This window comes from Neovison vison, chromosome 13, assembly GCF_020171115.1.
Source record: "Neovison vison isolate M4711 chromosome 13, ASM_NN_V1, whole genome shotgun sequence".
Classification (NCBI taxonomy): Eukaryota; Metazoa; Chordata; class Mammalia; order Carnivora; family Mustelidae; genus Neogale; species Neogale vison.
The window spans coordinates 48225808-48238518 of NC_058103.1; the positions used below are offsets into that span (position 1 = coordinate 48225808).

Genomic DNA, 12711 nt, shown 5'->3' on the forward strand with positions numbered 1-12711 from the left:
TGGCCAAGCCTGCTATAACTAGTCACGCACAATTCACGTTCCCTAGCAAGCTTCTAGTTACCACTGTTCGATTTGTGGGCTTCTCCAGGAAACCATGGGTTTTCAGTTATTTGTACCATCAGAAAGCAATGTTTGTTTGCTCGTAAGTTCTTCATGTCCTGTGTATTCCACAGTGGAGGGGAACAGCATTTCTTAGAATTCGGTCAGTAAGAGAGCTCCCTGAGCTGACCTCCGCTTCTGTGCTGGCTGGAGGACAGATGCCATTGAGTAATTCCTCTAGGGAGGTGCCAAGAGCTGGTGGTCCTCCCTCCCCTGACTGGCACCCTGCTCCCCACTCAGCAGACCCACATTCGCTTTGTCTCCGTTCTCTTTCAAGTGGGATATTCAGATCCAGCAGCCCACTTGGATGGAAATGAAAGCTCTTCTCCCATCTTACTCCCGCCCTTCACATGGCCCTGTGTGTTAGTACATTCAGGAATCACTCACTGGCTGCACGAAAATCTAAATTTACAGAGTGGTTTGTTGTTTCATCAGAAGAAAGCAAGGTAGAGAAGACGTTTATCATCATCCTGCAGCTTCCGTCGATTTACTAAGGGTGGCGGGGTGTCTGTCCTCTGATCTGCTCAGACCAGCTTGTGGTAATGAACCAAGTTTTTCAGTTTACCTGATAAACAAGCTTTGTGAAATCGGGGGAGTTAACATCCGGTTCCTTGCCAAATTGGGAAGAGACTCAAAATAACAGCAAGCTAGGAGTTCTGTCTTCCTACAGAACTTGTTACCCCAGTCAGGCGAAATCAGCCAGAGCAGCATTTAATGGCATTAAGAGTGATCTGCTGACAGGTGTCGTGTGGCTTTGTGTACCCACAAAAGGGCAAATGCAGCCTCTGACTGGCATAGGAGGGGGCCGGTGGTGGCAAGCCCAGAGGGCAGCAGAAAATGTGTTGTCAGCTCTCCTGTACACCTGGTTTTTGAGAGGAAACCTTTTTCTGCCTCCTTGTCCTGTTTCGTGCCGTATCTTCAGGTGTGTTTTACAACAATCCGGAGTGCTGAAATGAAGTGTCTTCCTGTTACAGGAAGCAGTGTTCACACCAACCAGCGTTTGAAAACTCCGCACCCGCCCTTGCCTAAGAGCAGTAGAAAGTTCTTTTGTGTCAGGATGTTTTGATCCTCTGTGGATATTCTCATTTATTTGTGTGGCGTTTCTAGTTATTAACACAAGCAAGTGGACTCTGACTTCACCAAAGCTTAACAGCCAGCTGATGAAATTCCACCGTTTCTGTGTTAAGTTTTTGTTTTATTTTTTGTTGTTCTCTTTCTGGTTAGATTAGCAGAAGTTTAAATTTTGAGTTGCAGTTATTGACTTTTTTTGTTTGTTTGTTTTTGTTTTGTTTTGTTTTGTTTTTCAATTTATTTATTTTCAGAAAAACAGTATTCATTATTTTTTCACCACACCCAGTGCTCCATGCAAGCCATGCCCTCTATAATACCCACCACCTGGTACCCCAACCTCCCACCCCCCAGCCACTTCAAACCCCTCAGATGGTTTTTCAGAGTCCATAGTCTCTCATGGTTCACCTCCCCTTCCAATTTACCCAAATTCCCTACTCCTCTCTAACACCCCTTGTCCTCCATGCTATTTGTTATGCTCCACAAATAAGTGAAACCATATGATAATTGACTCTCTCTGCTTGACTTATTTCACTCAGCATAATCTCTTCCAGTCCCGTCCATATTGCTACAAAAGTTGGGTATTCATCCTTTCTGATAGAGGCATAATACTCCATAGTGTATATGGACCACATCTTCCTTATCCATTCATCCGTTGAAGGGCATCTTGGTTCTTTCCATAGTTTGGCGACTGTGGCCATTGCTGCTATAAACATTGGGGTACAGATGGCCCTTCTTTTCACGACATCTGTGTCTTTGGGGTAAATACCCAGGAGTGCAATTGCAGGGTCATAGGGAAGCTCTATTTTTAATTTCTTGAGGAATCTCCAGACTGTTCTCCAAAGAGGCTGCACCAACTTGCATTTTTTATCACCGTATGTACCTCACCCTGGGGACTTGTTAAAAATGCAGAATTTCAGACTCCTCCCCAGACTGCTTGAGAATCTGCATTTTAACAAGATTGGATCAGCCGATTAGCTCAAACTTCACTGCAACCTTCGCTAGGCTTCCCCTTGCCTGTGAGTCAGCCTCTTGCCTCCCGCATCTCTCTCACTCCCAGATCTACTGTTTACAGATGTCGTTTCTATGAGTCCCCTTTTCATTCACCACTATCCTGGAACTTAATGTTAATGGGTAGCTCCCTGGCTTTCTGGACAAAAAGTCATGATCAGTGTTGAAATAAATGCATGTGTATTTCCTTGTCTGTCTGTGGACTGCAGTGTTTTCTCTGATATCTCAAAACACAGTAGCTGTGTTTGTCTCTACTCTATGCCCACGGCAGGCATTGCATTCATATTTAGGTGGTGGTCATAAAACCACCTAAGAATTCATAAACAAAATTTTCTTAAACTAAAGCTATCTTTTCTAAGAGGGGAAAGTGAGAAATCAGATAAGTAAAATAACAAGATTTGGGGTAATCTCTTTCACAAGAGTACTTTGTCCCAAAAGCCCTCACCTCTCCTTTCTTGTCCAAACACAATTGCATTTTTTAACATATATGTAATATTTTAAGCTTTCACTGATAATGTCTTTACTTTAAAAGTACATTTCCCTCTCCATTGTGTTTTTTTGTTGGTTTTGTTTTGGCATGTTTGTTTATTGCAAACCAAAATTCATTGGAGGTATAGAATAACCTAAATACAAATTATGATTTTAAAATTTTTATGAGAAATATGTGGTTATAAATTAACATAAACATATGGGAAAATGTTGAAATTGTCAATAAAATAAATTCCTTACATATTAGTATATATTATTTTCAAAATGAACCATAATTAATAGTTCATTATCAGATCAAAATTACTAAAGGGATTAAATTAAACAAAGACTATAAAATGTAATAGTGTCTTGTATCTATACAGTTCAGCCAGGGTCCTGGGATTGAGCCCCACGTCAGGCTCCCTGGTCATTGGGGGGGAGCCTTCTTCTTCCTCTCCTGCTCCCCTTGCTTGTGCTCTCAGTCTCTCTCTCTCTTTGTCTCTCTCTGTCAAAAAATGAATAAAATGTTAAGAGAGAGAGAGCTTTCTATGAGTGGTATTTCTTAACTGGTCTGTGCATTCTAGGCAAAACAATCTTGACAGAAACCATCATGTAGAACCTTCAGGTCCAGGTATCCAGCTATAAACATTCCTAGATGGCCTCTCTCAGTCCCCCGAGCTGGACAGTTGTATTCACAGATTTATAAGACACAGGCCAAGAACCCACACACCTAACGTCAAAACTCAGCAGTGCCATTTACTATCTGTGTGACTTTGAGCAAGTTCCAATTTCCACTTCTTTAAAAAGGGAAAAATCATAGTTTCATCCTACAGGGTTATGCCATGAGAATGAAATGCAGTGCTATATATTGACAGGTGTGATTGTTGTTGATTTAGGTTGCAATACCCTAACATAGGTGAACTGCGTTCTACAGAATCAATGACCTCTCTTACCAAAACAGTATTTTTGCAGTGAGTTAGTCAAAGATATTTTGATTTGATTTGATTTGACTTTTGACTTGAGATAATGGAAGGTCCATATCTCCCAAAAAATAAATTTTCAGCTGTGTCCTTTTTGTAGGTGGAAGAGGCAGATGATTGGCTCAGACATGGAAACCCCTGGGAGAAGGCCCGACCCGAGTTCATGCTGCCCGTGCACTTCTATGGAAAAGTAGAGCACACCACCACTGGGACCAAATGGGTCGACACCCAGGTATTGGAAGTGTTCTCATGCTGAGCATTTTGTACAGTAGAGCATGGGGAATCCACGGCACTAAGGATGATATGCATATGATACTGAGGGTAGTATATTGTTAGTGAAGGACAGAGTCTGTTTTTGTCCATAGCTCTGTTCCTTCTCCTAGTGAACCCACTCTTGCAAAACAAAGGAGCTGAGACCAAGAGACAAGTGACTTCCCCAAGGTCAAGTGACTTATCAGGGTCATTCTGCAAACAGCTTTATCAGAGATTAATCAATTCTGTAATACTAGTAGGCTTAGCTCTCCAGTTTTATATAAAGTTTTTGATACCAAGATTAAATAAATGTAAATGTTCTTCCTTACCTTGCTGCCATAGATACCTTTACTTGTGAGTTCTCAGGGGTAAATATTTTAAAACCGAAGTACTTATTGAAAGGATTGAGAAAAATTTTATTTGTTGCAAAGTCAAGAAAAATAGTACAAAATGTTGCAAAATGTTTTTGTTCTGTGCAGATTCACTTCTAGAGAAATAATGCTGGTGTCAGTCCAAGTGGGCTTACTTCATGGCTGGGTATTTATCTTGCCACCAGATGTGAGCGTTACCTTGTTGCTGACCAGTTCACTTCTGAGCACCTCAGTGATGCTGTGTGCTCTGCTGTCTTCTTACTTTTCTGACAAATAACCCCTATTCATTACTAGACTGCCTTGTCCAATCTTTTGGAGGCTCCAGTTGAGATATTTGCTTAATGAATATGATCTTGGGCTGGGAGGGATATGACACCAGCCATTCTTTAAAAGCTTAAAGTAAACAGTAAAGAGCAAGTTAATATTTTTAGCTGGCAAAGCTGTGAGTGAAATTCAGTACTGCAGTGCTAAATTCATTTGGTTTGTGGATTATGCCCCATGAATAGATCCTTTATTTTATTTTAGAAGAACCAAGACCCATGTTATAGTTGACTTTTTAAACTGATAATTTATTCCGCTAATCCACATAGAGCGCTTCACACTATTTAAAAATGATTTTTCTATCTGAGGATAAATTTATTCAACATAGGAAATAGCAGAAGCTAAAATAGGTCATTATGGTATAATAGTAAAAGGCATAGACGAAGACTATAATTTCAAGGTAAGTTTCTCTTTCTCTTTCTCTAAATTTGGTTAAATGATGAAACACAATTTGAGTTGAAGTTTGTTACAAAGACAGTCAAGAGAGCTGCAAACAAATCAATTGTTAATATGCCTGAAGAATTCACATGTGTATTTGGCATTAAACTAGCATTTGGTATAGGTTTTGGTGTCTAAAACTTCCAGTGACTTTTGAGCTTTTTAACCATATGCAGTTTACACAATCAGTCCTGGAAATACTCTGTTTACAGGAGGTCCCACTGTTGAGCTACCTCGTATTTACAGAGCACCTCTACACATTTTCATAATACATCCAGAAATTCAGTTAGAGGCAGTATATTTTTCTGTGCCCACAAAGGCAATGTTACGGGGCAGATAGAATATAAGGTGAGCTGCCCCAAGGCAGGCAGCACTTTATGGATTTCTGGAAGCCGTCGTGCAAGTCAGCCCCAGATCTGTAGCTGGTGAGGTCAGAGGGCATGAGGACCGGCACAGTGTGCACACGCTGGGGGTAGATTCCAATAAACCAAGCAGTCCGTTTCATTCATGTGTCTGCTCCACCAGAGAGAATTAGAAGTGTAGGTGTGATATCGGGGCAAGGCCTGTGAATGACAGAGCGGAGAAGGGGAGGAGGCGTGGCACCTATGAAGAGAAAAGGGCAAAGAAGGAGATGTCAGGAAGAGCCTCTGCAGGCCCTGGAACCCAGAGCGAGCGGCCCCGCTGATGGGGCCTGAGATTGAAGATTGCTCATGAGAAAAGTCCTAGCTCTCAAGATCCCACCACACCGGGAGCCTCCCTAAGAAAGCACAGCCTCGCCTCAGTGGGACTCGAGCTCCCAGGTGGCAAGTTCTGCCAGACGTTCTCTAAAGGGACATCCGAGCTCTGTGTCTCCCCAGCTTCCTCAGTTACACTTCAAGGATCAGAAGGACAAATCATGTTCAACACCCAGACTCACTCCCACTCTGCAAACACCTTTTACTGATGGATCACAACATGCTTTAAAAATCTCCAGAGACCTTTATTTCCCAGTCAGAGGTATTTTAAGAAGGGTGGTTACTTCGCGGTCATGGTACTCGTGGAAGCATGACTGAATTTACGGGATTGACTGACCCGGCTATAATCTTCCTTCGCTCATAATTCAGCAAACCACATTAAAGAGATGAGTGTAGGTTTCAACCCTGCCACTGACTGTGACTGTGGGTGAGTCACTTCTCTCTCTGCCTCATTCCTCTCGTGTCTCAAATGAGTGGATTGCACGAATTGATCTCTGGCACCCTCCAGTACAAGCTGTCTGTCATTCCCCTTCCTTCGAGCTTGACGGATGAGGCGGGGAATACAAGTGAGGCTTTTCCCACATAAATTTTCAATTCACAGGCAACACAGTTATCTTCCTGTTCTTCTCTGTCTCCATGACTGTCACAAAGACTGAGCTAGAGTTTCTGAAGCTCACCTCTTAAACCCATCTCAGCTAATTATCAGCTGATTTGTCAGACCACTAAAATAACTCTTCTTCATGCAACTTTGAAAAATCTCCCACAGCACTTCCAACATCCTCTATAATCTATCTTCATATATTTTTGTTCCATTCATTTTCACCGTATTTGAAGTCAGATCACTGCATTACCTACACTAAACTTACCCTGATTACTATTTTGTAATGGCAACAGATTTACATTTGTCACTTGGCAAGTCATATTTTATTATTCTCAGAACAGTAGCTTAAATGAAACATGAAAGAGTGGCTTCCAGATCAGGACAAGGGACAGGCTCCACATTGCCCATCAGAACCTCCCCACCCCAGACCTAGGACCTTCCATCTTGGTTTAGGCGTCCCACAGTCTGAGTCTGGGATGGAGTCGAGAACAGAATCCCTTGCTGTGTCCCAGCCCACTGTTCAGCCTGCGTCACCACACATGGGAAACTGAGCAGCTGCTTCGGTTTAACCCCACAGGTGGTCCTGGCTCTGCCATATGACACCCCGGTGCCTGGGTATATGAATAACACTGTCAACACCATGCGACTCTGGTCCGCTCGGGCGCCCAATGACTTTAACCTCAGAGACTGTGAGTACAGCCTGGGCTGGAGGTGTGTGTGTGTTTAATCTTGTTGCTTTCAGAGGCAACCAGATCAGTACCAGCTCTGAAAGAGGACACACAACAAGGATCTTGGGTACCAGGACATAAATGGTCTCTGTGTCAGTGTGTGTGTGTGTGTGTGTGTGTGTGTGTGTGTGTAAAATCTTTCTGATCGCTAGTTAATATCAAATTGAGCTTGAGAGATAAGCCTTGAGTTTCTGATCAGAACTTTCCAGTGAGCAGACATTTTACGGAGCACGCACAGAGGACATTTTAAAAGCAGTCCTTCTGTCTGGCCCTCCCAGACTCTCATGAGGATCTCAGCCTGGACGGTTGTGGAAATCCTTTTGGATTTTCAGGAGTTGTAGGAATCCCCACATTCACCTGGCAAGCAGCAAGCATCAGGTGAGGTCAAGGGGCTTTGATAACCGTGGCTGGCTTGTCTACTTATTCATTTTTCTAACCTTCCCCTCAGTTAATGTTGGAGACTACATTCAGGCTGTGCTGGACCGAAATCTGGCCGAGAACATCTCCCGGGTCCTCTATCCCAATGATAATGTGAGTGGTGATGCTTGCTCTCGCAGCGGAAACAGAAGCAGCCTATTTCAGAGGCACTTTTCTGTAGCCCCTAAAGCACATCTTCGGAACTGATTTTTTGGTCTTCAGTGTACAATAATCTCCATATCTCTTCCTGAATTGTCTAGATTTCCCCTGCCCCCAAGTAAGGAAAACATATTGTAAAAGACATGAAGTCAGAATTGGTATTTTGCCTTTCACCGGTGACCTCACAAATTTCAAAACAAAACCGAGATATAAAAGATGAAGTGGAGCACTGATGAGTTACTGTTTCCAAACAGAAGTTTCTTCCACAGAGTCAGAAGCCCCTGGAGGTTTCCTGCCTGGCCTCTTCCTTTTGCTGACAGGCTCTTCCCAGCCTTCTATGTTCAGGCGAGTTGGGGTCTGGACCTCAGAGCAGACCCAAGAGCAAACACTTGCTTCTTATGCCACTTATTCATCTCTTGAAATTTTTCCTCATGAGTGATTATTCCTAATTTTACACTAAAAATAGCTGAGCTAAAATTTAAAAAAATAATAATAATTTGGAACTGTATCACAGATGAATGCCAGGGATTCTAAGTTGGTTTAAATACACTTATCTTATATGTGGGTAAAATTACCTTCTTGATGCTGTAATGATTGTCCTTTTAATAATAAGTCTCAAAAACAACCAGATTAGTAATCTGCTCTGCAAAGATGGCACCAAGCAAGGATTGGGAGATGAGGACATAAATGGTCCTTAAGGCTGGGTGTCCACTTAGTTGTAAACCGTTGTCTCAATTGTGGATGAAGTTTGTTGCAGCATTTTCAGAAACTTAATGCTCTATGTTATTTTGCCCTTTGAGAGGGACATGGTGACTTCAGTACAGGTCAGAAAAGTCTCTGACCCAAAAGCAAAAAGTCTTTTTGTTTCGTGGTCAGTTAAAGTAAGAATCCTTCCAAGCACTGCCTAGCCTAACCCAGCCTGCAAAATTATTTAACTGGAAGGGGCTTGAAATTCATCCTCCTGCCCTCAGTAAGGACCAAACCTAACTTTTCGTGGAAATAACTATCTACAGCAATTCACGGGGGACACAAGGTTAGAATGGGGTGCAAAGTTAACTGAATTCTTTGAATAAAAGGTAGCTGTCAGGGTCATGCCTATTTTTAAGTACAAGTTGATAAATCCGTTTTGTGCTGTAATTACAAAAACAAACTCGTTCACTCTCCCCAACTTGGCCATAGCCCTCCTCCAGGCATGAGTCCCTCTTCCAGGAATCTTGCAACTGGTAGCCCTCTGCAGCTAGTTATTTTTGCCTTGCTTAAAACTCCTTGAAGTCTTCTGATCATCTATAAGAAAAGTGCAGAATCTTAGATGTTCTCCCCAAGTTCCTCAAAGATGTGGTCATGCGTTTTCAGACGCACCCTCCATGATCTCGCCTGAGGTCCCCACTGTGCAGGACTGTTTGCTGTAACCTTTTCTCACCTCCGAGAGAAGCCTCTTGCAGCTTCCTTCCTGGGAGAAGTGATAACCGCTGCCTGGGTTCTGAAATTTGGTTGGGAGAAGAAGGCTCAGAGTCTCAACAATTCAGCACATAAACTTCCCTATAAATCCCTTCCCCCCATTTTCAGTACAGAGTGGTACCCCTGCTTTCGACTTCCTGTCTCCCTCCAGCCCAGAGACCCCTGTGTTAGCATCTCCAGAGAATACACATCAGGCTTCTGCCTGCATTGGGGGAAGAGATTGCTCAGCTGGGGGGGATCTGCGGGTGAAGTCTGAGGCCAACTCCTGCTTAGTTAGGCTCACAACTAACCTTTCACCACATCTTTTCCCCTACTTCCAAAGGCACCAGTGCTGCTAAGTCCTGATCCTTTAGGACTTTGGAGCATAAATTTAGTTGCTCTTTGGCCCTTCTTTTCTAGAAGGTCAGGATCCGGTTTTTCTGGGTCTTCTGGCCCAATTACCACTCATGCATCTATTTTTCAGCTTCAGAAAGGTTGTTGCTGTTGTCTTGTCTCCATTCCCTTTATCCTGTATCTGTACACCTTCTTTAAAGCTCTTTAGAATTCAGGAAAGAGCAAGGTCTGATGCTTGGCCTTCAACCTGTCCTCTTCCGCCAGATGTTCTATGAGCTTTCGTCTTGAAGTTCTCTGGGCAGGAGATCCCTGGCATATTTTGGCCACGCCGCAGTGTGAACCACTCTCACTCTGTCTCTCTCTGGCTTGAAGTTTTTCGAAGGGAAGGAGCTGAGGTTGAAGCAGGAGTACTTTGTGGTGGCCGCCACCTTGCAAGATGTCATCCGACGTTTCAAAGCCTCCAAGTTTGGCTCCACGGACAGCGCCAAAACTGCGTTCGATGCCTTTCCAGACCAGGCGAGTATTCAGTCTGCAAACACGGACAGAGACAGTGAGGGAGCAGGACTTCCTATCAGATGTACTGATAGGAACATCCTCTTTCTCAGGGCTAAAAAAAAAAGTTGAGTAGGTGCCGTATGCTTAAAGCGCCTCACCCAGGGTGGGCATTCTGTTAGGTGCTTTGTGCAGGTGTGCTTGAGGGTAAGAAAGACCTTATCCCAGGCCATCCGTCCCCTGCTCGCTGATGCCTTTTCCTCATACAGGTTGCCATCCAGCTGAATGACACGCACCCTTCACTCGCCATCCCTGAGCTGATGAGGATTTTTGTGGATATTGAAAAACTGCCCTGGTCCAAGGTCTGGATAGTTTGGCTTCCTTTTCCTTTAATTAAATAGTATATCTATGGTTCAGAGATTTTCCCAAAAGCTCCCTTTACAGTTTTTCAAAATAAGTTACTGTTGCTAACTTTACTTAACTTGAGCAAAGTTAAAGTCTGCCCAGTGCTAACATTTCTCTGTCCTTACTGCTTTACGGGGAGGAAGACTAAGAAAGTAAATACATTGCTAATGGTACCCAGCTCAGATGGATGGGGTCTAAAAGGATTTTTTGTGTGAGTCTTAAAGGATTCTAAATTAAATTCTCCAACCTCAGAACACAGCTAATTTTAAGTGTCCCCACCAGCTTGCAAATCAAAATTTTAAACATACTCCATACTTTCCCAGAAAATTCCTTGTTTGTGTTGCTCAGATTTCTGGGTTTGTTTTTTGTTTTTTTTTTTTTTAAGATTTTATGTATTCATTTGACAGAGAGAGAGATCATAAGTAGGCAGAGAGAGAGGGGGAAGCAGGCTCCCTGCTGAGCAGAGAGCCTGATGCAGGGCTTGATCCCAGGACCCTGAGACCATGACCTGAGCCAAAGGCAGAGGCTTAACCCACTGAGCCCAGGCACCCCGCTCAGATTTTGCTTTTAATAAATGGCAAGTTAGGACCGTAGAGAAGACTTATCAGTATGTTGTCTTCAGTTTTATCAGTTTTACACATGGCTGCTTCCCCCCCACCCAAAAGAGAAAACCATATTCCCAGTCTCTGGATGATTCGGACCCTGGTTGAATTGAGTGTGTTCGACTATGTGAATGAGCTGTGCTGTTGCAGACTGGCAGCAGCTGAGGAAGTGTGTGGTCCTGTGTGATGGGGTGAGCACCTGCTGGGCAGGCTTCTTGCACAGGGAAGCAGCTAACTCCTCTCCCTTCCCTTAGGCCTGGGAGATCACCAAGAAGACCTTTGCATACACCAACCACACGGTGCTCCCAGAGGCCCTGGAGCGCTGGCCTGTAGAGCTTGTGGAAAAGTTGCTTCCTCGACATTTGCAGATCATTTACGAGATAAATCAGAAGCATTTAGATGTAAGTCATTTTGAGAAATTCGTACCCCTTTTGAGAATGAAGTCTTGAGATGTTAAGGGCAGCTACCATGTTTCCTCTTACCAAACTGGAGGCCCAAACATCTTTCAGACATAGATACATTAAAAGTATTCAAGACTTGGTGGGCCACTGTTAAAGACACCTTTAGGAAAACAATAAAATTAGAGGATGCATCTCCCCAGGGTGAACCCCTGCCCTCTCTTTGGAAGTGAAATTTCATATTTGCTCCATCAAAGATTTTGCTGGGGAAGTGAATGACGTTATCTCAACACTGCTTTAAACCTGAGTGGCCAGCAAGGCCTTTCTCTTCCCTTGGCCAGAGAATTGCGGCCTTGTTTCCTAAAGATGTCGACCGTCTGAGAAGGATGTCTCTGATAGAAGAGGAAGGAGGCAAAAGGATCAACATGGCCCATCTCTGCATTGTGGGCTCCCATGCTGTGAATGGCGTAGCTAAAATCCACTCAGACATTGTGAAGACCCAAGTGTGAGTCTCCATTCCTGAGGTGGTGGGTCGAACATTGCTCCATGAATGTACTGATGCTAGTAAAGGCTGGGTTGCATTTGGGGAAGAAAGGCCCTGTCAAAATGCGCCGAATTATTTTCTCCTATACAAAGTAACCTTCTTTTTTTTAAAAAAAAAAAAAATGCCTTCCTCTCTGAACCATCCTAATTCTAGATGTAGGAGCAAAGGCGGAAAAAAAACCTATTCTGCAGAAAAGTCTGGTATATATGTCAGTGCCAGGAAATCATATAGAGGTGACTTGATTTGGAATTTTTCTTATAATGCTGAATTGCAAATGAATCTGTTTAGAATGACAGCATTAGCTGCTGCCAGCCTCTCCCTCCACCTTTCATCTCTCTAAGCCTACACTTGGCTTCTTGAATGTAACAGGAGCCTGCTCTTTCAGACAAATTCAGTGATGTCTCTCTTCCAACTCCAGATTCAAGGACTTCAGTGAGTTAGAACCAGACAAATTTCAGAATAAAACCAATGGGATCACTCCGAGGCGCTGGCTCTTACTTTGCAACCCAGGGCTCGCAGAGTTAATAGCAGAGGTAAGGAGGAAGGCAGGGGAGGCCTGACTGCAGGGTGAGAGGTGGTCGAGGGCCCTTTTGACTTGTGAGTCTGGTCTGCAACAGACAGCGGGGCCAGCCCTCAGCAGGTGAAGGGTGCTGTCCCATAGGGCTTCCTGTTTGATCCGGTTCTCTGCTGTAGGCCTGTCGAAAGTCTTAATTTTTATTTTTATTATTTTTTAAAAAAGATTTCATATATTATTTATGTCACAGAAAGACACACAGCGAGAGAGGGAGCACAAGCAGGGGGAGTAGGAGAGGAAGAAGCAGGCTTCACGCAG

The 12711-nt window shown here is 43.6% G+C and overlaps 1 protein-coding gene across 2 annotated transcripts in view; it reads left to right on the forward strand.

Moving 5' to 3' along the window:
- The window catches only part of PYGL (glycogen phosphorylase L), a 46126-nt gene that overhangs the window by 15475 nt on the left and 17940 nt on the right, over positions 1-12711 (forward strand). For both annotated transcript variants that reach the window (XM_044231503.1, XM_044231502.1), the window contains exons 5-12: positions 3727-3858; positions 6921-7032; positions 7520-7602; positions 9811-9954; positions 10200-10292; positions 11192-11338; positions 11677-11840; positions 12298-12412. In XM_044231503.1, the coding sequence (XP_044087438.1) occupies positions 3727-3858; positions 6921-7032; positions 7520-7602; positions 9811-9954; positions 10200-10292; positions 11192-11338; positions 11677-11840; positions 12298-12412 (990 nt within the window). The remainder of the gene's footprint in view (positions 1-3726; positions 3859-6920; positions 7033-7519; positions 7603-9810; positions 9955-10199; positions 10293-11191; positions 11339-11676; positions 11841-12297; positions 12413-12711) is intronic.